The following is a 24736-nucleotide window of genomic DNA, read 5'->3' on the forward strand; positions in this document are numbered from 1 at the left end:
TCTGACACTTAACTTAAAAGAAAGAAATAGTGAAAAAGAAAACGTACCACTTCCGAAACACGGTAGTCATATGTATGCAAAAAAAAAAAAGGAAGTTTAAAAATAATTAAGAATTGGATATTGTTTTGTTAAAACCTGGCTTTTGAACCAGTCTTGCATCAACCTAGAGTAAGCTAGAGCCAAAGACCACCTCGGAGTGCCTTGATCTTTTTTAACTTCTAGATTTAGTACATTTTTCTTTATTTAAATGGTTCTAAAATGGAGATCATGCCATTGGGTGTCCTCAATACTGTGAATTCTTTCGATGCCCACAAGCATTGGCACCTGCCCCTGATCAATAGATGAAGTAAAAAGCTCGGCCTTCATATTCAACTCTTGCTCACTTTTAAACAAATAAAAGAAGTGGTCAAGAGCTCCAACAAGACATTCATGTGGCATTTGTAACAGAAACCTGGGCAGATGAGAGTTCTGGCCCAGATATCGTTGCTGCCACACCCTCCTGATATGCTGTATTTAGACTGGATAGACAGAAAAAAAGGGAGGTGGAGTGGCGATTTTTTTTATTTTTATCGCAACCATTTTAAAACAAAGCATACGGCAGGCTTTGAGGCATTAACCTTTTCGGTCCAGCCGCCAGATGCATCAGCTATTAAGGGGATGCTAATTTATTGCCCGCCTGGATTAAGGAGTAGCTTCACCAATAATCTTAGTATGGTGATTGAGTCTCTAATTATCAAAGATAATTTCACCGTACTAGGGGATTTTAACTTTAATTTGGAAAAACATACTGACCCTGATTCTCAAAAACTGATTGATACTATGGACTCCTTTGGACTTACACTAATCAATAAGGGCCCAACACATAAGGCTGGACATATGTTGGATGGCATCTTTTCTACTGACGATGCCATTACACTTCTCCCACCATTCCCAGTGACATGATCTGACCACTGGGTGATTAAATGGCCAATAAAAACATTAAAAAAACATCCAACACAGGCCCCCCACCCAACAAATAAGAGGTAGAGCCTGGCATAAAATAAGCCCGGCAGAATTAGAAGAGGCCACTACCTCAAGCCCCTGTCAACTAGGAGACAACCTAGAGGAGAATGTGGAGAATTTCTCGCTCTGGTTAAATACTGCTTTAGATATCGTAGCACCAACCACCGATAAAAATCCAAAAGGGAGAAAAAAGTCACAGTCATGGTATAATGAGAAGCTCGGGCTATCCAGGCAGGATTGCCACACGCAAGAGCAAAGATGGAGAAAAAATTATGAGGCAGAAGAAAGGATCATCTATAAACCTAAACTAGCAAAGCATAAAGAGAGCATTCTAATAGGAAAGACCATCTATTTCACAGAGCATATAAAAGCCGCCTGTGATTCTAATAAAACTCTCTTTTCCGTGATAAAGAAACTGGTTACACCTACCTGTGCTAATCACGTTGGCATAAACCAAGATTTTTGCGACAAGTTAGCTAGTTTCTTTCAGGAGAAGGTTGTAAACATTTACAATAAATTTGCGGCACACAAGAGTTAACCAGTGCTTAGTTTGTAAAATATTAAGTGCCGGGGCTCTGACCAGGAGGCTACTGCAGCTTGCACCACCAATCGCCCCAGTCATCGCTGCCAAACAACCACTAACCATCTCTATCGCATGTAAATGCGACAGTTCAGATTATTCCTGGTCTCCAAAGCTAAAGGAATGGCTGGGGAGGCAGGTATTAGTATTTCTTTAACCTCTTGCGTGCCCCGCCCTTTCCCCGCCCTGTGCCGGGCTTTCTATTAGCGGGCGGAGTTCATGACGAGATGGTCTCGTCATGGGCACAGCGCAACCGCGGCCCATGACGAGACCATCTCGTCATGGGCACTGAAGGGGTTAATGTATATTGTTTTCCTAAACCACTGTTATACTGCTCATCTCTAAATTGCATGAGCAGCGTCACCTTGTGGCAGACTGCCCTAAGTGTGGTGTTGACAATTAGGTGCCGGTGCTGAGCACCGGAAACCAATTAAGTGCCGGTGCTCAGCACCGGAAAGCTCCGGCTCAAATTAAGTACTGGAGTTAACCATCGAGCTGAACAGATGATAACCAATCTAGAGGACAGAAAGAGTTTCTCCACTTTCATGGCCCCTCCGGAGGAACAACTTGGAGACCTAATTCTGTCAATTAAATCTGGCTCACCATATGATCCCTGCCCGCACCAGCATAATGCATATGCTGCCCGCCCAAGTGGCAAAAGATTTAGGATTCATCCTTAACTAGATCTTTACAAGTGGGACCTTCCCCGATCAGTGGAAACTTGCCTCTATTCTCCCACTTCTGAAGAAAGACAATCTGGACTCCGCGGACCCGAGCAATTACTGGCCCATTTAGAGGCTCCCTTTTGCTGCCAAATTGGCTGAGAAGATCATAAACCAACAAATTTCAAAATATATAGAAGTGAACTCCTTGTTAGATGATACACAACACGGATTTAGGAAATACCATAGCACTGAATCGGCACTAATTGTGGCAACGGAAGACATGCGTGAAATTCTTGATGGAGGGGGGAAGGTGGCATTAGTGCTGTTAGACCTCTCCGCAGCCTTTGATACAGACGGCCATGAGATCTTGGTCGACCGGCTCCAGGATCTGGGGTTAAAAGGAACAGCTATGGATTTCCTAAAATCATTTTTAACGAACCGACAACAAAACGTGGCAATGGGCAACTGTGTCTCCAGGCAATTTTCCTACCATACGGAGTACCACAGGGATCAGCATTGAGCCCTACACTCTTTAATTTATACGTTACGCCACTGGCATAGATTATCAAAAACGCGGGCTTTACCCTGGCCTCATATGCAGATGACACCCAAATTGTGGTGTCTCTAACGGGGGGAAAAACGCTGATGGGGCATTCAGCTCATGCATGAAGAAGGTGAGCAACTGGATGGATCGTAATTGCCTGAAGCTGAATGCCTCAAAAACCGAGGTTATCCTCTTCGACAACAAACCCTCTCTCTGGACACCTGAATGGTGGTCGCCAGAGGTAGACACACTGCCCACACCCTCTACTAAGGTAAAATACCTGGGAGTTGTACTGGACAATGAGCTAAAATTTAAAGAGCAAGTTATCAAAATAACATCTGCCTCTTTTTGCTACATAAGGATGTTAAAGAAAAGAAAAAAATATCTACTCACCGATCTTTTAAAAACAGTGACCATGGCTTTGGTCCTCACACGGATAGATTACTGTAATAGTCTCTATCTCACCCTGACATCAGGCCTTTTGAACAGACTCCATCCAGATTCTGCAGAATGCAGCAGCTCGATTCATTTTTAAAATACCTAAACATGAATCAGCAAGGGAAGCCATCAAAAAACTACACTGGTTGCCAGTCAGACAACGGTGTAAGTTTAAAGCCCTGTGCTTGGCGTATAAGTTTTTGCATGGACTAGGGCCTGACCGGTTTATGAAAAGATTTAAATGGTATATACCGGCAAGAACTTTGGCTCAGGCTCAGCCAGGAACATGGTGGTCCCCCATATAAAAAGGCCACATGTGGGGGAGAAGCATTTATAGGTGAACAGCAATGCTTTGGAATGACTTGCCACTTTCTTTAAAAACAGCCAACTCTCTTCTCAGTTTCAGGAAGACACTAAAAACGTGGCTTTTCACACAGGATAGGTAAAGCCTCCCGTTTACTACAGTGTTCAGCTCAGCTGCCTTTTTTATTAGAAGACTACAGCGCCAAGACGCCTCTGGGCATAAGCTGCGCTTAATAAATTAAATTTACATTACATTACCATTTCTTATGACAAACACCTACATAGTGCTAACTAGATCTCTGGTGACTGCTTAATTGGACTGCTGCAATAGTGTTGGTCAGTCTCCACAGGAACTCTGCAGTGGATTTCAATGCATGCAAAACCAGGTGGCTATACTGAGTCTCAACGTGTTAAGACTCAGACACACAATACTAACTCTAAATGCCCTCAGTTGGGCACCACGGTCAAGCAGCATAAAATTGAACGTTCTGTGTGTGGTACACGCGCCCTTTTAGAGCAATGGACCAAGCATACTTCAAAATCTGCATACCTCTGATTCTCCAGCAAGAATCGAAATGCCTGAACGTTAACACATAACATCTGAAAGAAACATGTTAGTTATAGATTCCCTACCTTAGAGTTACCCCCAGGCGTCAGACTGGATCCGGAAAGTTTTTTCGTCAGCAATACCTCTGCGTGTCGGAATGTGGCTTCGTCGGCATCGTGGTCGCCGGGATGACGTCGCCGCAGCTACTTAGATGCTGCCCTCGTGCACTGGTGTCAGTTTTCTCTCTTACCACAGCAGCCAGCGCAGAACCGGGAAGAGCGGTACCTCAGTCATTTTTTTACTACGTTTTTATCGACTTTTGTCGACATCTTGTTTCGAGTCTTCGACTCCGAACAGGTGCACGAGGGATGCCTGGTTTTATGGCCTGCAGTTCCTGTAACCGATTGATGTCGGTGATGGATCCGCACTGTGAGTGCCTCTTTTGCCTGGAGCACGACCACGACCCCAAGTCGTGCTCCGACTGTCAGTTGTTGACGCCGAAGGCTTTGTGGGAGCGGTCCCGAAAGCTGCTTGTACGCAGACAGTCGGCTCTGTACCGTTCGAGGTCCCAGTCGAGGGACCGGTCACGGAGCCACCACCATTCCGGTTCCAAATCATCGAAGTCTTCGCACTCTGGGTCGGGTAAGGCGAAGCATAAGAAGAAGTTGAAGAAGCATCGTTGCTCTTCGACTTCTCCTCGTCGGTCGGCCGATCTGACGAGGCACGCTGGTGGTGCCACTCCCGCGGCTCCGCGCGTGGAGCCCGAAGGGTCGACTCCGAGCTTTCCTCCTTTTCCGGGACCCGGAGCGATCCCCGCCCAGCTTTGTTCGTTTTACGAAGCGAAGCATGCAATCTTTGGGCGGACTGACCCCGCCGGCGCGCCTTCGGGCCCTGTGGGCTCGGTCGGGGGGCCTGGGTCTTTGCTGCTGGCGGCTCCGGCACCACAGGCTCCCTTTGGATCCAGGCCTGGATCCGGATCTGCGCCAGTTTACCTCATTATGCCTCTACTGGCTCCGCTTCCTCCGGCACCACTTCCGCTGCAAACGCCGGTCGTGCTTCCGTCCGGCGTCGACCCCGGCCTCCTTCCCGACATGGGCATGGAGCCGGACCGGCGTCGACCGACTCTGGATTCGGCGCCAGGTTGGGTTTTCATGCCCCTGTTCACTCCTGGGGTCCCTTTCCAACAACAGTGGCACCCAGAGGATGAGCAGGAGGACTGGGACGGGTCAGGTGACCCTTTAACTGACCAGCTAGATGCTGAGCAGGACTGGAGAGGGGAACTGGGGGAGGCCAGTGGTCTTGATACATCACCCGACCTTGGCATGTGGTCTCCTCCTAACGTAGCTACGGAGGAGGGAGCGTTATATGCTGTGGTGTAGCGTAGGGCGGCCGAGGCTCTCAACCTCGAGCTTCCTATAGTGGCGGTCAGGACTAATCTCCTGACTGAGGTGCTTCAACCGGCTGCGAGCTCTTCGGAGCCCCTGCTGCCGTTTAATGAGGCCCTCACCGATGTTCTTTTGGGCACGAGGTCCAGGCCCAAAACGGGGACTCCCGTGGACAAGATGATCGCCTGACGCCACCGCCCGATTTTGAGCGACCCCACTTTCCTCTCCCAACACCCCACCCCGGAGAGCTTGGTGGTCCAAGCCTCCAACTCCAACTCCAAAAGCGCCTTCCCTACCGCTCCACCGGAAAGGGAATCCAAAAAGCTGGACCATCTTGGCAAGAAAATTTTCTTTTCCGCCAGCTTAGGACTGTGGTCTGTAAACACTGCATGTCTCTTGGGCCATTATTCACACTCAGTGTGGGATACGGTGGTGCACGTGCTGCCTCTGTGTCTGGAGGAGGCCCGGGCAGTGCTCTCCCAGGCTGTTGCCGCCGGGAGAGATGCAGCAAAGTTTACAATGGTTGTAGGCTGGACACCGCTGACTTTCTGGGCAGGACCATTTCAACATCAGTAGCGATTAGTCGCTACGCCTGGATGAGGTCCACTGGCTTTTCAGGGGATGTCCAGAACACCTTGATGGACATGCCCTTTGATGGCTGTCGCCTTTTTGGCGACAAAGCAAACAACGCCCTAGAGCGTTTCAAGGACTCACGGGCTACAGCCAAGTCCTTGGGCCTCACTTCCCATCTGGCGCAGTCTGCTTTTTTGCCCCTTTCGTGGCTACCTAAGGGGTGCCCCGCTATGTCCCACCCAGGGCAACAGGCAGCAGCAAGTTACCCAACCTTCGTGTGGCCGGGGACATGGAAAGAACCGGTGAGGTTCAGGGGGCGGGACAGTCCACCAACCACCCCTCTGCAGCAGCATCCAAACCCTCCTAGTCCGACCTTTCAGGCCCATCAAACGCCAGTGGGAGGCAGGATTCGCCATCACCTCCCCCACTGGCGCGCCATCACTTTGGACAGGTGGGTTTTGCAAGTAGTCTGAAGGGGCTTCTCCCTCCCCTTCGAGACTACCCCCCAGCCATGCCACCGTGATACCACCGCATGTCGGAGGATCATCTGGCCCTTAACCAGCAGGAAGTTACGGCTCTCTTGGCCAAGGGAGCCATCGAGCGCGTCCCTGTCCTAGAAGTAGGTCGTGGTTGTTACTCCCACAACTTTTTGGTTCCCAAGAAGGAAAAGGGCCTGCGTCCTATCTTGGACCTCAGGGATGTCAATCGCTTCCTCCGGAAGGAGAAGTTCAAGATGTTGACGCTTGCTCAGGTCTTGTCTGCCCTCGATCCGCAAGACTGGATGGTAGCGTTTGACTTGCAGGACGCTTATTTTCACAGCCCCGCCCTGCCGGCCCACCGGTGTTACCTGCGGTTCTTGGTGGACCGCGAGCACTTTCAGTTCACCGTGCTCCCCTTTGGCTTTACCAGCGCCCCTTGGGTGTTCAAGAAAGTGATGGTGGTGGTCGCAGCTCATCTGCGCAGATCAGGGGTTTCAGTCTTCCCCTATCTCGACGACTGGCTGTTGAAGGTGGGCTCGCCCCAGGCAGTCGTTTCCCACCTCCAGACTACGGCTGACCTCCTGCATTTGCTGCAGTTCTCCATCAATGTGCGGAAGTCGCACCTGATTCCCTCTCAGAAGCTCCTCTTCATCGGAGCTGATCTAGACACAACGCGGTTTTGGGTCTATCCTCCCAGGCTATGATTCCGATCTTTCAGCCTCTGTCCCGGGTTTCGGTCAGAATGACCCTGAGGCTGCTGGGTCTCATGGCGTCCTGCATCCTGCTGATCGATCATGCCAGGTGGCATATGCGGGCTCTGCAGTGTGACCTGAAGTTGCAGTGGGCGCAGCATCAGGGGAATCTGTCCGATTGCGTCCAGATCTCGGAGGGCACTGCTAGACAACTGCAGTGGTGGCTTACGAACCAGGATTGGGTCAATGGCAGATCCCTCTCCCTTCCCCAAGCAGACCACACTGTGGTGACGGATGTCTCCCTTCTGGGATGGGGCGGTCACATGGGACAGGCGGAGTTCAGAAGCCTCTGGTCTCCGGCGGAGTCCAGGCTTCATATCAACCTTCTGGAGCTCCAGGCGATTCGTCTTGCACTGAAGACATTCCTTCCCTCTGTCCGGGGAAGAGTAGTGCAGGTGTTCACAGACAACACCACCGCCATGTGGTATTGCAACAAACAGGGTGGGTGGGGTCGTGGACCCTATCTCAGGAGGTCTTCCGCCTCTGGACATGGCTAGAACATCAAGGCATTTCCTTGGTGGTTCAACACCTGGTAGGTTCCCTGAACGCCAGGGCGGATGAACTCTGCCGCAGGTGCATGATGGATCAGGAATGGCGTCTTCACTCGGAGGTGGTGCAAGATCTCTTTCAACAGTGGGGAGAGCCTTGGTTAGATCTATTTCCCACCGAAGAGAACGCGCAATGTCAGCAATTCTGCCCGTTGGAATTTCCAGGGTGGCACTCGCTAGGCGACGCTTTTCATCGAAAGTGGAGTTGCGGTCTGTTGTACGCCTTTCCGCCTACACCATTTCTGCCCAGAGTGCTGAAGAAGATCAGGCGCGACCAGGCCCAAGCAATTCTTGTGGCTCCGGATTGGGCACGAAGAGTCTGGTATCCCGAGCTGCTCAACATGGCCATCGATCCTCCGATCAGACTGCCTCTTCGGGAGGATCTTCTGTCGCAGCAGCAGGGGACGGTCCTCCACCCGAACCTGTCCAGTCTCCACCGCCTTGCGTGGAGATTGAGCAGCGGCAGTTGACGTCTTTCGACCTGCTTCCTGAAGTTTGTGCCGTAATTTTGGCAGCCAGGCGGCCCTCCACTAAGACGGTATACGCCTGCAGGTGGAACACATTTGAGGCATGGTGCACAGCAAAGGCTGTGGATCCCCTTTCTGCCCCTCTTTCTGAAGTACTCTTGTTCCTCTCTTTAGCCCAGCAGGGCTCTGCTCTAGGCACTATCATCTCTGCCTTCCTTCGGCTGCCAGATCAGCCTTCTCTTTTCAAGTCCCCGGTAGTTAACCGTTTCTTGAAAGGCTTAAAACAGCTTTTTCCTCCAATTCCGTTTGTTATGCCTGGGACTTGAATCTTGTGCAAACTTATTTAATGTGCGCTCCCTTTGAGCCGCTTCATAACTGTCCTTTACGTCTCTTAACTCTTAAGACTGCTTTCCTGGTAGCCATCACTTCCGCTAGAAGGGTGAGTGAGCTCCAGGCTCTTTCTTTAAAACCTCCTTTCTTGTCTGTTCATCCGGACAAGGTGGTTCTCAGGACCCGTCCATCCTTTCTTCCTAATGTGGTCCCTGCCTTCCACATCGGGCAGACCATTACTTTGCCCACCTTCTTTCCGCCTCTGCATCCTTCAAAGGAAGAAGAGAGGCTCCACTGCCTGGACCCCAAAGCGTGTGCTCTCCTATCTTGATCGCACAAAACAGTTCCGGGTGGATGATCTAATTTTTGTTGGCTACGTGGGTGCAAAGAAGTGTCAGGCCGTACACAAACGCACCATTTCTCGATGGGTCGTATTGTGTATTAAGGTTTGTTACCCTCTGGCTAAAAAGGAGCCTCCAATCGGGCTACACGCTCACTCAACCAGGGCGACGGCAGCCACTACTGCCTTGGAAGAGGAGTGCCTCTGAATGACATCTGTCAGATTGCCACGTGGGCATCGCTGCACACGTTCACCAGACACTACAGCCTGGACAGCCAAGTCCGGAGAGATGCTTCTTTGGCCGTTCTGTTCTCCTTAGGACTTTCTGGTGTGATCTTGGTTCGCAGACCCACCACCGGGGTTGGTATTGCTGGGGTATCTATTCGAAGGTAAGGAATCTATAACGAACGTGTTTCTTTCAGATGCACAAGTTACTTACCTTCGGTAACGATATATCTGTAAGAAACATTAGTTAGTTATAGATTTCTTACCGCCCCACCCATCCTCCACGCTCTGCGAACTGATTTCTAGGGTTAAGGATATCCTTTCAGGGCCCTAGTTTTGTGCACCAATGGTCAGTTTCTTGCATGGCTCTGCGCTTCTGGCGCGGAAAGCGGTGTACAGAACTGATGTCGGCGTGCGAGAGCGGCGTCTAAGTAGCTACCGCGACGTCATCCCGGTGACCACGACGCCGATGACTGACGCGGAGCCGACCGACGCCACCTTCCGACGCGCAGAGGTATTGCTGACTCAAAAACTTTCCGGATCCAGTCTGACACCTGGGGGTAATTTTAAGGTAAGAAATCTATAACTAACTAATGTTTCTTACAGATATATCGTTACCGAATGTAAGTAACGTGTGCAATAGGAGCCAATTGCCTAAAACACTGGGGAGCCTTCAGTCTGAGCTGAGAGCAGGGACTGATCATCTGGAACTGAAGAATCTGTTGGCAACGCAATTATTTGGAACAGTGTTGGACTAACCTTGAGTATATTAAATTAAGACAGTCAAAGATAGATGGCAAGACAGGTATGTTTCTGATGGTCATTGAACCTTAAGAAGTGGGTCCAACAAAGGAATTGTTAGGGTGAGGTCTAATTACTGAGCATGAAGATAAGGTTAGAAGCTAATGACTTCTCTTATGGTACACAGGTGGCAGCTATAGAGGCCAATTACTGATTTCGACTTGTTTTTGGAATGGATTGCCTGCAAGAGCCACTCCTGTTCACCCCATAGTGTACTACTACCCCTTCTCTTCCACCCAAACACCCTACCCCCAGATTTAACCCTGGAAATTAATCAGGTGGGCCTTTACTTGCATGTGTACAAATTGGTTTGTGACTGGAATGTGGTAACCCTGTATCGAGCTCTGCAGAGGCCTGGACTTCACCCGCCAAGACTTGGACCCTAATCCGTCCTCAGTCGACCAGCCCATCTTGACTAAATGTCCTCCCCAATATCCGCATTCTGAGCCTGATTGCCCCCAAATGCAAATTCTCATCACATCATCAAGTGTATCGGACTCGATAGAATGTTATTTGCATTGAAGTATGTTTCTGTGCATCTGCTGCAGATTTGAAATCACTATGCATAAGCGCAACTCCCTAAAAGAACATTTTCCTGCTACTCTCTTGTGAAGTGCTTTTGAAGACCACATAAATGTTTTTTGGGCATAATAAACATTAGTTTAGTCCCTGCTGATCCTTCTATTTCTGGCAAGGAGACTGGATTAGGCGAAGTCTATTTCACCCGCTGTAACAGCACTATGAAGGCTAGCAATTCAGGAAAGAAACGAATACATGTTGTGTGCTGTTACCAATCTCTGAGTAGTTGAACGAATGGAGTACAACGTTAAGAGCATAGATTGGCAGTTGAAGAGTTCTTGGTAAAAAGCGCCAGCTCAAATAACTACAGTACTAATAAAAAGTTACGTTCATTGTAAGTCATAATGAAATGAAGAAATATATAGTTGGAATGCAAGATTCCTAATGTTTGTCTTACCCTGTGAGTTGAGTAAAACAAATTATATTTGCTCCGTTAACAAATAGAAAATATTATTTAAGTAATTAAAGCATCCAAATGCTACGTAAATTGACAGTCAACCCTTCTATATGAAAATGTAACAAATTAATTTTGATTAGAAGTAGCTTGTGAAGTATTTAGAGGCCAGTCAGATACAGATGATAATGATGAAGCATTAATGGCCACTTGAGGTCTCTCTAACTTTTGCAACTGTGTTTTTAAAGGTATTTTCAGTGCCAGCCAAAGTATGGGTTGTTTGCACCGGCCCACAAAGTGACAAAGATTGGATTTCCGTCAACCACACCAGCTAAAGCCAAGCCCACTGTACGGAAACTGGCCGTCACACCTTCCACCCCGGCTGCGCTGAAGCGCAGTCCGAGCGCTTCATCCCTCAGCTCTCTCAGCTCGGTGGCCTCATCCGTGAGCAGCAAGCCAAGCCGCACAGGACTGGTACGTTCGCATGTGCCTCGCTGCTGTTATCCATGTCATACTTCTGCAATTACACCTGTGTATGCAGGCAGGTGATACACAACATATATAAAAAAAAAAGGCACAGCAAACATTGTGTAACTTGCAATTTATTTCTGTTATGGTTTGTGTTCTTTGTTGGTAGAATTAATCACAGTACATCTGCGCTTGGCCACACCCACACTTTTTTCCTCTTTATATTGCTATTAAATAATACTATGTGCGTGTAACAAATTGGGTAGAATGCTGGGCTTCCCGGTGCAGTCTTACCAACATGCTTAGAAAAACCTTAGTGCCAATATCGGCAAATGTAGTCACATAACACATCCTACATCAATAAACCACACAACACTTTTGTAAGTGGAGAAATATTGCTGCAGGTTTATTAGCATAACCAATATGCAAACATGGTGGGTTATCTTACGGGCGATCCCAGGGCATGTCAACCCCTATGCCGCCTGCCCGTCTGATAAGCCTAAATTACACCGTGGCAGACGCCAATTGGTGCATACCAAATATTTGGGAGGGGCCACCCCTCTCATTCGTGGACCACCAGTCCACTTGCATACTCACGCCCCCCCCCGCCCCCCGAAAGAGGTGGGCGGAGCGTTCATGGCAGCCCCCGGTTGCTCAGACCCACAACCGCCCGTAGGACTAACGGGGCGCCGCCGTTCTTCCAAGGGACAACGCTAAGACATCCCTGGGTATCCTGGCTTAGCACCACACTGTGCTGCTGCATGAAGTACCCCTTGGTATCTGCAGACTCTGGATCGCCCTGTAACTCCTCCTGCAACACAAAATAACATGTTAGAAAACCTAAACCCCCTCACTCCTTGTACCTCCGGCTGCCGGGTAAGAGGAGGGGTGGGCAAGGCGAGACGTCGAGGGACAAGAGGGCGAACATCGTGCAGGGACAGCCTAAATACCCTTGTCCCCTCCCCCTTTCCCGGAAGTGGGTTAGCCGGACGTCCTCCCTGGCCGTGGCCCAGGGACTAGACCGGTGCCTCCAGTGCCTTCCTGTGGCACTAAGGCGGCCGCCCTTTGAAGGGGGGCAGCTGCACAACCCCCCCGGGCAGCCTTGCATAGTGCCAATATCGGCTAATGTAGTCACATAACACATATCATACATCAATAAACCACACACCACTTTTGTAAGTGGAGAAATATTGCTGCAGGTTTATTAGCATAACCAATATGCAAACATGATGGGTTATCTTACAGGCGATCCCAGGGCAGGCCAACTCCTATGCCGCATGCCCGTCTGATCAGCCTAAATTACACCGTGGCAGACGCCAATTGGTGCATACCAAATATTGGGATGGGCCACCCCTCCCATTCGTGGACCACCAGTCCACTTGCATACTCTTGCCCCCCCCGAAAGAGGTGGGCGGAGCGTTCATGGCAGCCCCCGGTTGCTCAGACCCACAACCGCCCGTAGGACTAACGGGGCGCCGTCGTTCTTCCAGGGGACAACGCTAAGACATCCCTGGGTATCCTGGCTTAGCACCACGCTGTGCTGCTGCATGAAGTACCCCTTGGTATCTGCAGACTCTGGATCGCCCTGTAACTCCTCCACAGCCCTGGGAGTGGCCACCGTCACTACCAGGGCCCCCCACCAAGGTAGACCTATTTACTTACAACCTGCTGCTGCCAAGGCTTCCCCTAGGTCCAGAAGGAAAAGATCCATACCTAAACTAGAGAGGTGCACCCCATCTCCCTCCAGGCACCCTGTTGACTTGGCGTGTATTAGACCATGCCTGATGAAGCCAAAACATCTTTGCTCTGTGAAACTGCGCATGGCTCGATTGACTTTCCTCCGTGAAACCTCAATAGCGTCCCCCGAGCGTGCTCTCCTCCAAACAGTTCGTGGTGTCATTTCTGACCACCACAGTTCGCATGACCCCAGGGTGATGCTCAACTGGCAAAAAGTGTCCCTCATGTCCTGAAGCAAAGTTCTTCTGCCTAGCGTGGTCAGGTCGTTCCCTCCCAGGTGAATCACCAACATATTTGGCGGAGGCCCCCCCCCCCCCGAGTCTCTGCTTCAATTTCCTTGTCAGTTCACTCCAGCGCATCCCTGGGTAGCCCAACCACGTGATGTCCGTGGCTAGGAAGCCAATCCGCCACTCTCTGACCTCCGCCCACCGAGCCAGTCTCGCGATGCTTGAATGGCCAATTACCCACACTTTGGTTCCTGATAAATAAAGAAACAATGGTTTGAACGTATTTATTGTAACCAATACCACACAGAACAACACTTCAAAATTACACATCAAAATTACTTAACGGCACGCAAAGTGGCGTGGCCTAGGCCCCACCCAAAATCCTGTGACTGTGCCCCGGGCAGTGGCCCTGCTCTCCACGCCTAGGGCCGGATGTATCGTTTGTAGCACTGCGACTCCCAGCGCCCCACTTTCTTGATACCTTCCGCTGGCATTCCTTCTAGAAACGCAGTGGTCGCCGCCCCTATTCTAAAGGAGTGACTGCTGAATTTGTTGGTCCCGTCTGCCTGCCCTGATAATCGATGGCACGCCTGCAGGATGTGATCAACCTGGAACCTAGTGACCGGGAGCCCATCTGAATGTACTAGTAGATATCCTGCCATCACCGGGCGAAGTGCCAAGTACGCTCTGACCCAGGCTACAGGACAATATCTGTCATCCCCCAAACTATGCAACACGAGAAACCTCCCCCGCCCGTGTTGGTCTGTTTTGGACTGCCTAATGATAATTTTGATACATCCAGACTAGGTCTACGTCCTTTACGTTCAAGGCCACCCCTGAGCTGTCTGTCTTTGAACGCGCCACCTACTCCCCGATCCTGAAGGCCCCCAAGAAGGCCAAGGCGAAACAGGCCGAGAACAGCGTAGCTTCATACCCCGAGTGGGTATCCCTGATCATGCAATCGAGCATCCCCATGGCGTGGTGGCTGATGGCGGACAGGTGACCCATGATCCATGGATGCGATTTACCCCCATCCTTGGCCCACAAGAGGAATTGTTGCACTCTAAGTTCCATGACCACCTCCCAGGCCCCAGTGATCGCGCAGAACTTCGCCACACAGCTCTTGTAACGTTTCGCTGTTCGTGGGGCTAAGGACCGTTCCCCCAGTTCCCTCATCCGCAGTCCCACTTCAGCAGCAGCCACAAGTGTGGCGGGAAAGGGGTCCCCTCTTCTCTCGCTCTCGGCCAAGCCTCCCTGAAGTGGTGCCACTGAAATCGAGAGAGAGAGTCAGCGGCTACATTCAAAACCCCCTGGATGTGCCTAGCCCTGCACTCCACATTGTTTTTTAGGCATGCCCTCCCTAGTTCGCGCAGCAGACATAAGACCAGGGGACATCTGGCTGATTGCGTGTTGATGGCCTGCACCACAGCTAGGTTGTCTGACCAGAACAAGACTCGTTTCGCTGACAAAGCCCTGGGCCTTAGATGAAAGGCTATCACAATGGGGAAGAGTTCCAGGACAGTGATCTTGGACGTCACCTTCTTCTTGTGCCACGCATTCGGCTACTTCTCCGCACACCACTCCTTGTCCATGATCACGCCGAACCCTTCCCGGCCTGACGCGTCTGAGAAGAGCGCTAGTTCAGAGTTGCTGCGCCAGGGATCGCGCTAGATGACCGACCCATTAAAGTCGTTCAGGAAGTCCGCCCACATCAGTAAATCTTCCCGCATGCCCCTGCTCAGCTTGACCATATGATGTTTCTTTTTGGCATGGGTTGTGGCTCTGGCTAATCTCAGTGCAACTACCCTACCTGCGGGGATGATTCTGGCAGCGAAATTGAGTTTTCCCAGGAGGCCCTGTAGGGCACCCAAAGAGACCTTCTCTTTCCCTACTGTAAGCCCAATCTGCTGTCTCAAATCCCGCACCTTGTCTTCGGGCAGCCTGGCTTCGCCTGCAACAGTGTCTAGTTCTATGCCTAGGAAGGTGAGAACCTGCGCTGGGACCTCCGTTTTCCTGGGGGCTAAGGGAACGCCGAGCTGCTGTATCAGGGTTTGGAAATTCGTGAGGGTTGCCTTGCAATCCTGTGTGCCATCTTTCCCAATGAATAGAAAGTCGTCTAAGTAATGCGAGACCCCTGTCACCCCAGAAGATTGTTGGAAAGCCCATTGCAGAAAGGAGCTGAAGGCTTCAAAGAAGGCACAGGAGACCGCGCACCCCATGGGCATACACTTGTCAAAATAGTACAGGCCGTCCATCTTGAAACCCAGCAGGTGTTCGCTGCTCGGGTGCACTGGTAGCAAGCGGAACGCTGACGCAGTGTCGGCCTTTGCTAACCAGGCTCCTTTGCCAGCCCTCCTGACAAGGTCCAGAGCCACGTCCAGCGTACAATAAGATACAGAGCAAGCGCCCTCTTGCAGCCCATGGTTTACGGAGTCCTCCTCCGGGTATGATAAATGGTGGATCAGTCTAAAGGCTCCTGTCTCTTTCTTGGGTACCAGCCCCAGCGGGGAGACCACAAAGTTCTCTAGTGGAGGTTCCATGAACGGACCCGCCACCCTCCCCAGTCTTAATTCTTTCCAGACTTTCTCATGCAATACTTGGGGGAGGTCTCTGGCGGATTTGAGGTGATCCGCTTCCCTGCTGGACAGCGCGCCTACGAATGGGATAGTGAAGCCCTCGGAAAACCCCTTTAGCAGGAGCGCGCTGTCAGTTGAGTTGGGATACTGCCTCAGAAGTCGTAACATGTGGCCAAGGTTAACTGGAGATGGGCCCTTGCAGGCGTGGGGTGCGGACGCGCTGTGAGGTACTGAGAGAGGGAGGTCTACGTGACAGGGGGGTGAAGTGGGTGCGCTGCTACTCTGCATGACCGGGCTGAAAATGGAGGGAGAGGGTGCAACTGGGGGCGGCTGAGCTGACTCAACTGGCCTGTTTAAAGGAATCAGCCGGTTTCTTGTCCTGTTTGAACTGGCACGAGGATGCTGTGTGACGACCCGCATTTGCTGCATGCATGTTGAAACCTGCACTTGCTCCCCCACGAGCATGCGCCAGCGTTAAAAAGGTTGCACGTCCCCGGAGAGACTCTCTTGCCTCCCCCTCTGCCACCTCCCCTGCGCTCCCCTGAAAGGACTGCCTAAACGGTTTAGGGTTGGGCTGGCTGTTCCCTGACTGAGCACCCCCTCCCCCTGTGACCTTAGTCTGGGCGACTGGGCACTGTGCTCCCGGGAACCCATGTGGTCCATCCACAACTGGACTTCCTTCTGGTCCCATTCCATTTCTGGGCATATGGCCATCTTTTTCCTGAATTCCCTGTCGTAATTGAGCCACCCTTCTCCCCCCCACTGTGGGGGGAGAAGGGTGCCTCGGTGTGAATTAACCTCTGGTACAATACCAGCACTTGGCCCTGCTCTGGGAATTTCTCTAAAATGACAGATTGAAGGATGGAAAAAGCAGACAGCCAGTTGTCTATAGATTTCTCTGGCCACTGCTGGAATCTGATCTTCTTTTCCTCTTCTTTCCCCCCTAGCCTGCGCGCATCTTGGCCATGTTGGCCCAGCAGAATTAAGGAAAATATATCCAGGAATTCACACCTCCAAATGAATTTCTTCACTGCCATGGGCACCTCCCAAGCCAGCAAGCTGTGCCCTGACAATAAGGGGGCATGTGTGATAGCCTTCTTAGATGTTGCCGTCTGAACCGACCCTGCCTTTGCCGTGCTCTCGGGCTGCGTGGTGGAGGAAGGAACGCCCGCAGAGGAGGTGGTGACCGGCAGCGGGGTGACCGTACTCAATTGTGCAGCTGGCGACTCACCCCCAACTGACTGCTGTCACTCCCCCCCTGCTGCAGTGTGCCCTGACCCGGCGGACCCCGCCAGCGCTGCCTCCAACCTGGGAGTCACCTCTACTCCTGCTGTTACTACTTCTGCTATCTTGCCTGTGTTGCTGCGGGAGGATCTCCCAGATGATCCAGCCCTCGAGAAGCCAGCTCTGACCTCTTCCATAAAGCTCTTAAGAGTGTCATTGAGCTTACCCAAGTCTTCTGTGGTGGCAAAGTTAGTTTGAGATGGGCTGGCGCTCGTGGGTGGGGCGTGTCCAACCGACAGTCTGTGGTGCAACCCCGATTGCACCTCTGGGGATAAGCGCCGGACGATTCCTGTGTGACGGCGCGTCCGACGGGAAGTCTTTGACGGTGGCCCTGCGTATCCGCTTGGACCGGGACGGCCCTGCCTCATCAATCGGCTCTTGGCCCGTGGGAGGGCCACCGGAAATGACCCCCGAGTCGTCCGGGTTGCTGGCCTTCAAGAGGTCCGCAGCCCATGCCAGGCCCTTCGTCTTGGCCAGTTCGATGATGGCCGCTAGCTGTGCGTCCTGGGAGGTGCCTAGCTGCGTTTCCTCCACCTGGGACGTCATGGAGAAGAGCGCCGGGGTATCCTCGCTATCCATCACTCGGGATTGGGTACCTGAACTGAAAAAGAAAGCCAACGTGAGCTGCAGCCTACCACCACATGACCGGCACCCCCACAGCCTCAGGTGTTCTTTCTGCAGCGCCCACCCTGCACTTACTTACTATCTTGAAACGGCTAGCGCGACTGTCTGATCCGTACCAACGAAAGTTCCAATATCTGAATCAAAATTGAGAAAATATTAGCTGAACAGCCCTCAGGCGTGCTCCCCCCGTGCCTAATAACCTTATGGCTAGCTCTACGTTCCCCCACTATTCTCACCGTCCTCACGTACACTCTTAATCCCTAGCGAGGGGATCCCGCAACTTAGAGGCTCACCGGCAGGATCTGTGTGAGAAAAATAGAGAGGGGTTAGTAGGCAAGGGTTGACTGAGTAACACGCACCCGTTGCATTCTGGCTGCACACATTCCATTATGTTGGTCGCAAGGGGATTAAGAGATTTGCCCAGAAACACAAGGGGAACAGCACCCCCCAGCTGAGGCGTGAACCCGGATCCCCAGCTGCGAGGTCGGCCACCCCCGCCGGTGTGCCACATCCTCCCCCCAATCCGCTGCTCCACCGACTCCTGATTGAAAAACGACTTCCTTGGAAAGCGGGACGTGCTTAACGGCCCAGAATGCACTCGGCTGCGACCTGCCCTGAGCACAGCTCCACAGCCGCTCACGGTGCATCCATGCCGCGGGCTCAAAGGTCCCACCAGACCCCCCGCCGGAGTGACCGAGGGTGACTACTGGCGCGCCAGGAACACGAGAAGTGAGGGCCCCGCCCCATCCCGCCAAACATTGTGCCGTTGCCCACGCTTGCGCAATGATGCAGCATGGCATCGACACTCGAGCTTTCCAAGACCGCAGGAACCACGCTACTCGCCGTCGCCTGGTACTGCCCAGGGACAGGGCCGGGGCGGGGGGGTGGAAACCGGCAAACTCACCGCAATCGAGTATCCCGAGGCAGCTGGGCGCACGACGATCGAGCTGCGACCTGCAAGGCGAGACGTCGAGGGACAAGAAGGCGAACATCGCGCAGGGACAGCCTAAATACCCTTGTCCCCTCCCCCTTTCCCGGAAGTGGGTTAGCCGGATGTCCTCCCTGGCCGTGGCCCAGGGACTAGACCGGTGCCTCCAGTGCCTTCCTGTGACACTAAGGCGGCCGCCCTTTGAAGGGGGGCTGCTGCGCAACCCCCCTGGGCAGCCTTGCATTATATGTAATTTCCAGTTGTGTGCTCTTAAACCTGTGAAGAGCCTGGGTTTCGCAAGGCAGGAGAGGCGGTTCTGCAGGTTGCCCAGGTTTGCACTGGCTCAGCCTTCCTCTGTTATTAGATGATATGAGTCGATTGGTCTTGTTTTGTGCAAGCCTTCATACCAGGATACTTCACCTTGTCCCAAACCAGGTGTCCCGCTTTCGAAACTTGTAGATTCGGCGAGGCAGTGCTTTAAAAAAAAAAAAGTCCTAGAGAAGGTTGGTAGAGCAGATCCAGTCTGCCATAAAACTATACTACATTCTAAGATAACATAAAATGCAGGTTAGAAGGGTACCAAAGAAGAAATGCCTTGCCCAGTTGAAGAAAGCCTGTTTTTACTTTCCAATGTGATCTGGATACAACCTAATAAGGAGTAGATCCATCTACCTGATACAAAGAAGGGAATGAGTGACGGTTTCCTGTTTCAAACTTTTATTATAGGCAAGAAATTGAAAGGGCTGTAAATAGGATAGCAGCTTTTAAATTAAAATGTAATAAGTAGTTTATTATAAAATATAGCTGAACAACAATAGTAAGTTAGTTGCAGTAACATGGGCTAGGTAATTGGGTTAAACTTGCTGTGAGGGACTTCAAAGTTTCCCATAAGGAAGAGCTTTAATTGGTACAAAGGAAAGAACTGATCAGATGACAAGTGAGGAAGTGCACTGCCCTTTTTTATTCCATCACAATTCCCTTTTATCAGCTCGGTCAGAACTATGATGTTTTGGGAACATGTTTAGAATCCTTTCTTATAATTGTGGCAATTGACTAATGATTTACTCCCAGTAAATTGTGCTGAAATGTTTTTAATTATATGATGCACCAAACCAAAGTTAACGGCGACAAACAAAAAGGTGATGGATGGAATGCTTGATTTAATGTCAGCCACTGGCAATCAGTCAGGGTCACATTCCAGTTTATCGTTGTTGTGTCCACATGCTATAATAGATCTGCTACCTGCAAATCAGTACTGACATTGTTCCTCAAGGAAACAGCCCGTCACAAACTGCCAGGTGAGGCCACCCCTAGAAGGGACATACAAGCAGCCCCAGACCAGTTTGGGCCTCATCAGGAGGGGGGCAACTGGAATCCTATGACACAGTGAGCAGAGAACCCACCTTTAGGCATTAACATCTCACTTAGGTGTCAGCTGAAAGAAACAACAAAATTGGTAGCTGGATTGCTTGAATTTATCTCAACCACTTGCAATTGCACGAGTTGTATTTGTGTCCATGCAACTCTGGACTGATACCCACCTTATATAAATCAGTGCTGACTTTATTCCTCATGTGAACAGTCCATCCTGAACTGCCAAACAATGCCCCCTCCAGAAAGGAGGAACACAAGCAACCTCAGATTGGTTTCAGCGTATTTGAGTCTCTTCAGTTGGGTGCAAATTGAGTCCAAAGGCAGAATGAGCCAAATATACCCAAAAGTGTTTTTATGTCACACTCGGCATCTAGTTGGAGTATAACAAAAACATCAAAATCATCCTACTTGCACGTCTTTTGATATGATCCTATGATGTGTTAAGACGACGATGGCACAAACCCAAAAACCCACCATGTGCTTTTAAGAGTCTAAAAAAAGTCTTCTCACTAAGAATTGAGAGCCTTTTAAAATAGTGTCTATTAAGCCACAAAAAGCCAGCATTTCCCTGTCAGCATGCTAGATTGTTTCCAATCAGCTAACTGAATTATTTTCAGGTGCTTCCTTTGTCTCCTGTCGTTACCACATCTCAAAGAATTTCTCAGAGGAACATTGTGTCTTCTTCCTGCTATTGCCACAAAAGACTTTGTTGGTTCTTACTATCCTCACAACCATATCTTTTATTTGAGAGATATGGAATCTGTGTGCCAAACATTTATCGTTTCTTCTTGCAACTCTTTCTGTGTCTTTTGTGTATCTTGGCTGAAGATCTTTCTACAGGTGAGTTTCTAGCCATCATTCACAACTTGTGTCTGCTTTCAGAGTCAGGAGTTAAAGCCTGCAAACCTACAGATGTCCTAGCCGGTCTGACATGTAAGCTGTATCAGTCATTCACAGTAGCCTCGTAATTGTGTCTGTAAACACTGAGGCCCTCATTCCAAGAATGACACCATACAATGAGTGGTCCAGGTTTTTTGGGCCCTAAATTGGCAGGTCTGTAAATACAGGATCCAGTTTTACTGACTGGAGATCCACAGTTAGTAAGCTGGAGAGACAGAACCTGCAGATAAGGCACAGCCCGCCTCCTGCCTGGTCACAGAGACAACACATAATGCTGCTCCCAGTCAAGCCAGGGATTCACCACTACCTGCCCACTCCACCCATTGACTCATGGAAGGGGGGGGGGGGGCGCGCGGGGGGGAATGGGCTGTGGAAAAGAGTCCAGCAATTCTCGGTTAGTATGGTAGGGCTCCATTCCATGGATATGAGCTCATAATGGCAGGTGCAGGAATACTGGCCAGATTCCGAGTCCCTGTGTCCTTGCATCTAAATCCAGCCAACTAGTAATAAGAGCCTAAGTCAATAAGTCAATGTCTTTCTGTGAGATTCCTAATTCTTTTTACATCTAAGCCTAAAAACAGATTCCTTAGAATATCCATTGACCAAAAGTACCTTCGCTTTCTATGTCCTTACTCGGGCATTCACACAGGAATGCTGAAAAGTGTTTGTCCTGAGGAAGTGCAGATCTACCTCATCAGACAGCAATATCTTATTATTACCAAAGGCATTAAGAACCTCTCTCTCAAGGACCACTTTCTTAACAGCCATGTTCGAAGAGATGCCCTAGCAAACGTGCTCTCCCTTTTTTATATACTTATCTACGGGCGTAGTGCAAAAGCTTGGCTTAGGCCTTGTTTTTTTGGGATAATTTACATATAATGGGTATCCCCTGTATATGAGATAACCTTTAACTCCAGCGAAATCAAACTCAGCAAGTGATAGTCACTACTGCATTACGAAACTGGATAGACGTGTCTGCCTTCTCCATGGTTCACTAAGGCAAAAGTTTTTATCTATTTGCTAAATGTCAGTGGCAAAACAGCAGTTACATTCTCTATGATGTTGGCATGGCACAGTATTACATTTCCAGCATATGACAGTCTCCTTCACGGCATTTTTAGTAGTCATAAACATTGAACGTCTCTGTCCATGTGCAGGATTCGGTATCACTTTTATAAAAAGAAAACTTACAATAAAAACCTCATTGTTTCATGTGCCTGTATGAAGGCAACATTAACTAAATATGTATTTATTTATTTATTAGTTTGACAACAATCCAGTCAGAATGACAATTACCTTAGACTGAAAAACAATGCTTATTTTACTCTTTTTAATTCCTTTTTACGTACAGGAACATGGAGTGACATACGCAGAGCTGAAAAAAGATTCTGTGCCTTGGGGGGGGGGGGGGTGGTGTCAGCTGCTGCACTGCTCAACTGTGACCTAGTCATTTTACACTCCTCTGTGAAGTGTCTGCGCACTAGGCTTTTCCCTTCAAACACTTTTCAGGCAGGAAAACTACACATTTTTAACTCTTCAGATGTTACCTATAAAGCTTTCAGTTTTTACGTTTCATCGACTTATTTTTCTTTGAAACAATCTTTTTTTCATTTTGTTGCCACTTGCAGGTATTTCACTTATTGTGTAGTGTCTCTCTTGAGAGCAAAGAGAAGCACAAATTGAAAATGATCCCCACACACTGTGAATATTGTTGCTCCCTTATTCACACAATCTGAAAGAGTGGCCTTATCCTTAAGGACCATGAGAGCATCGGAGTGTGAGGCAGCCTCGAGATTCCTTAATGTTTTTCTCATCAGAAACTTGGTCTAGGTCATAAGCTTTTGATCAGATCCCAAGGGTTGAAATGCAAACACAGTACTGGCAGCTACAGTATTACTATTCCCTCCTTTCTCTCGGAAGTTGTTTGGCATCAGAGAACATGTACCCAGCTACTTATCTGCTGTTTCATTGGTCAAAATTGCAAATATACTGAACATAAAGAACCTATTTGAAGTTCAGGCATATTTTGCCTTTGAGGCATACATCATTGAAGTCTGTTGAAAGTATCTTTGGCATAGAGACGTTCTTCACTGTGGCATTGGGAGGAGGGTTATAAGAATTAACGTTTCTTTGGTGGAAGCTTGAATTCATGCATCACTGAGGAAATGCCAGGTGCCAAAGCACATCAAATCTAAGGATGCAACAGCCTGGTTGGTGAATTGAAAAAGCGCCTCCTACAGTCCAAGCGGAGGAAATCACTGGCACCCTTTGCCTAATAAAAAAAAATGTTTTAAGAATCTTTACCTACAAAACAAGGATGCATGGCTCTTGACAAATATATACAGGTCTCACACTCGTAGACAATCTTGGATAGAAAGAAAATCTTGCACAACTGGTATACGACTGCTGATGCAGACATCCTTCTCTATTCTTTTGTGAATTTCTGTTTCTTATGCGGCAGCTTTCCCGTATGTCTTGGCTAGAGATGTATCAGATGAATGATCTGTGCAAGGCCACCTCTATAACAAGATCCTCATTGAGCTGTGATACATTTAGCAACACTGCTCACCATTCAGTCGCTCCTCTTACCAGTTCCGGGTCACCATTGACTTGTTGCGTCAGCGCTGTAGGCTTTTTTTCCTTCTACTAGTGGAGCTGCTTCACGCTTTTGAAAATCAATCCTCCTGCATCCTTTTGGTCATGCATGCCTGGTGGCATATGCAATCTTTGCAGTGGGATCTTGTAATTGCAGTTGTGGCCATCTTGGCGATGAAAGCCTTCCTGCCATCAATCAAAGGGAGGCTAGTGCATATGCTTACGAACACCACCACCATGTGATACTGCAGCCATCAGGGTAGGGTGTAGTGGTGAACCCAACGTCAGGAGACGTTGTCACTGGAAGTAGCTGGAACACCAGGGGGTATTCCTGATGTTACACCACCAGGCAGGATCTCTAAATGTCAAAGGCGACAAACTCAGCTGCCGATGCCTAGAGGGTCAAGAATGCCTGTTGGACCCGGAGGAACACAAGGTATCTTCTGTGAATGGGGAGAACCTTGACTCAGTCCATTTAACACCGCCAAGAACGTGCATTGTCAGTACTTTTGCACATTGGAGTTTCCCAGACGGTGCTCTCGGAGATTCATTCCTCCGAGAGTGGAGTTCTGCACTCCTGTATGCCTTTCTGCTACTACTTCTCATGACCCGAGTTCTGAAGATCAGGCATGATCAGTCCTATTTCATCCTAGTGGCACCGTATTGGGCCAGTAGAGTGTGGTACCCAGAACTCATGAGCATCATTTGTCTGATCGGAGTTCCTTTTCGGGAGGATCTTTTGTCACAACAGCAGGGCAGGGTCTTGCACCCTGGCCTGCTCAATCTTCAGCTCCATGCTTGAAGACTGAGCAGTGTTAGAATATGGTTGATGTCATCTTGGCAGCCAGACACCCCTCCACTAAATCGATACACACCTGCTGTTGGCACACATTTGTGGCTTGGTTATGAAACTTGGCAGATAAGACCTGCTTCAGGCGATGGGCACAGTCAATGCGTATTTGTCTGCTTTTCTGTTCTTTTGCGGTTGCTGCATCAGTCCTCTTTATGTTAATCACTTGCTGCAATTCCTTTTTTGTAAGGTTTGCAATATGCATTTCCGCTTACTCCTTT

The 24736-nt window shown here is 49.8% G+C and overlaps 1 protein-coding gene across 14 annotated transcripts in view; it reads left to right on the forward strand.

Annotated features, from left to right (window-relative positions):
• Nucleotides 1-24736, forward strand: part of CLIP1 (CAP-Gly domain containing linker protein 1) — a 712474-nt gene that overhangs the window by 191848 nt on the left and 495890 nt on the right. For all 14 annotated transcript variants that reach the window (XM_085636018.1, XM_085636008.1, XM_085636009.1 and 11 more), the window contains exon 5: nt 11201-11426. In XM_085636018.1, the coding sequence (XP_085492144.1) occupies nt 11201-11426 (226 nt within the window). The remainder of the gene's footprint in view (nt 1-11200; nt 11427-24736) is intronic.

This window comes from Triturus cristatus, chromosome 11, assembly GCF_964204655.1.
Source record: "Triturus cristatus chromosome 11, aTriCri1.1, whole genome shotgun sequence".
In the NCBI taxonomy this organism is placed as follows: domain Eukaryota; kingdom Metazoa; phylum Chordata; class Amphibia; order Caudata; family Salamandridae; genus Triturus; species Triturus cristatus.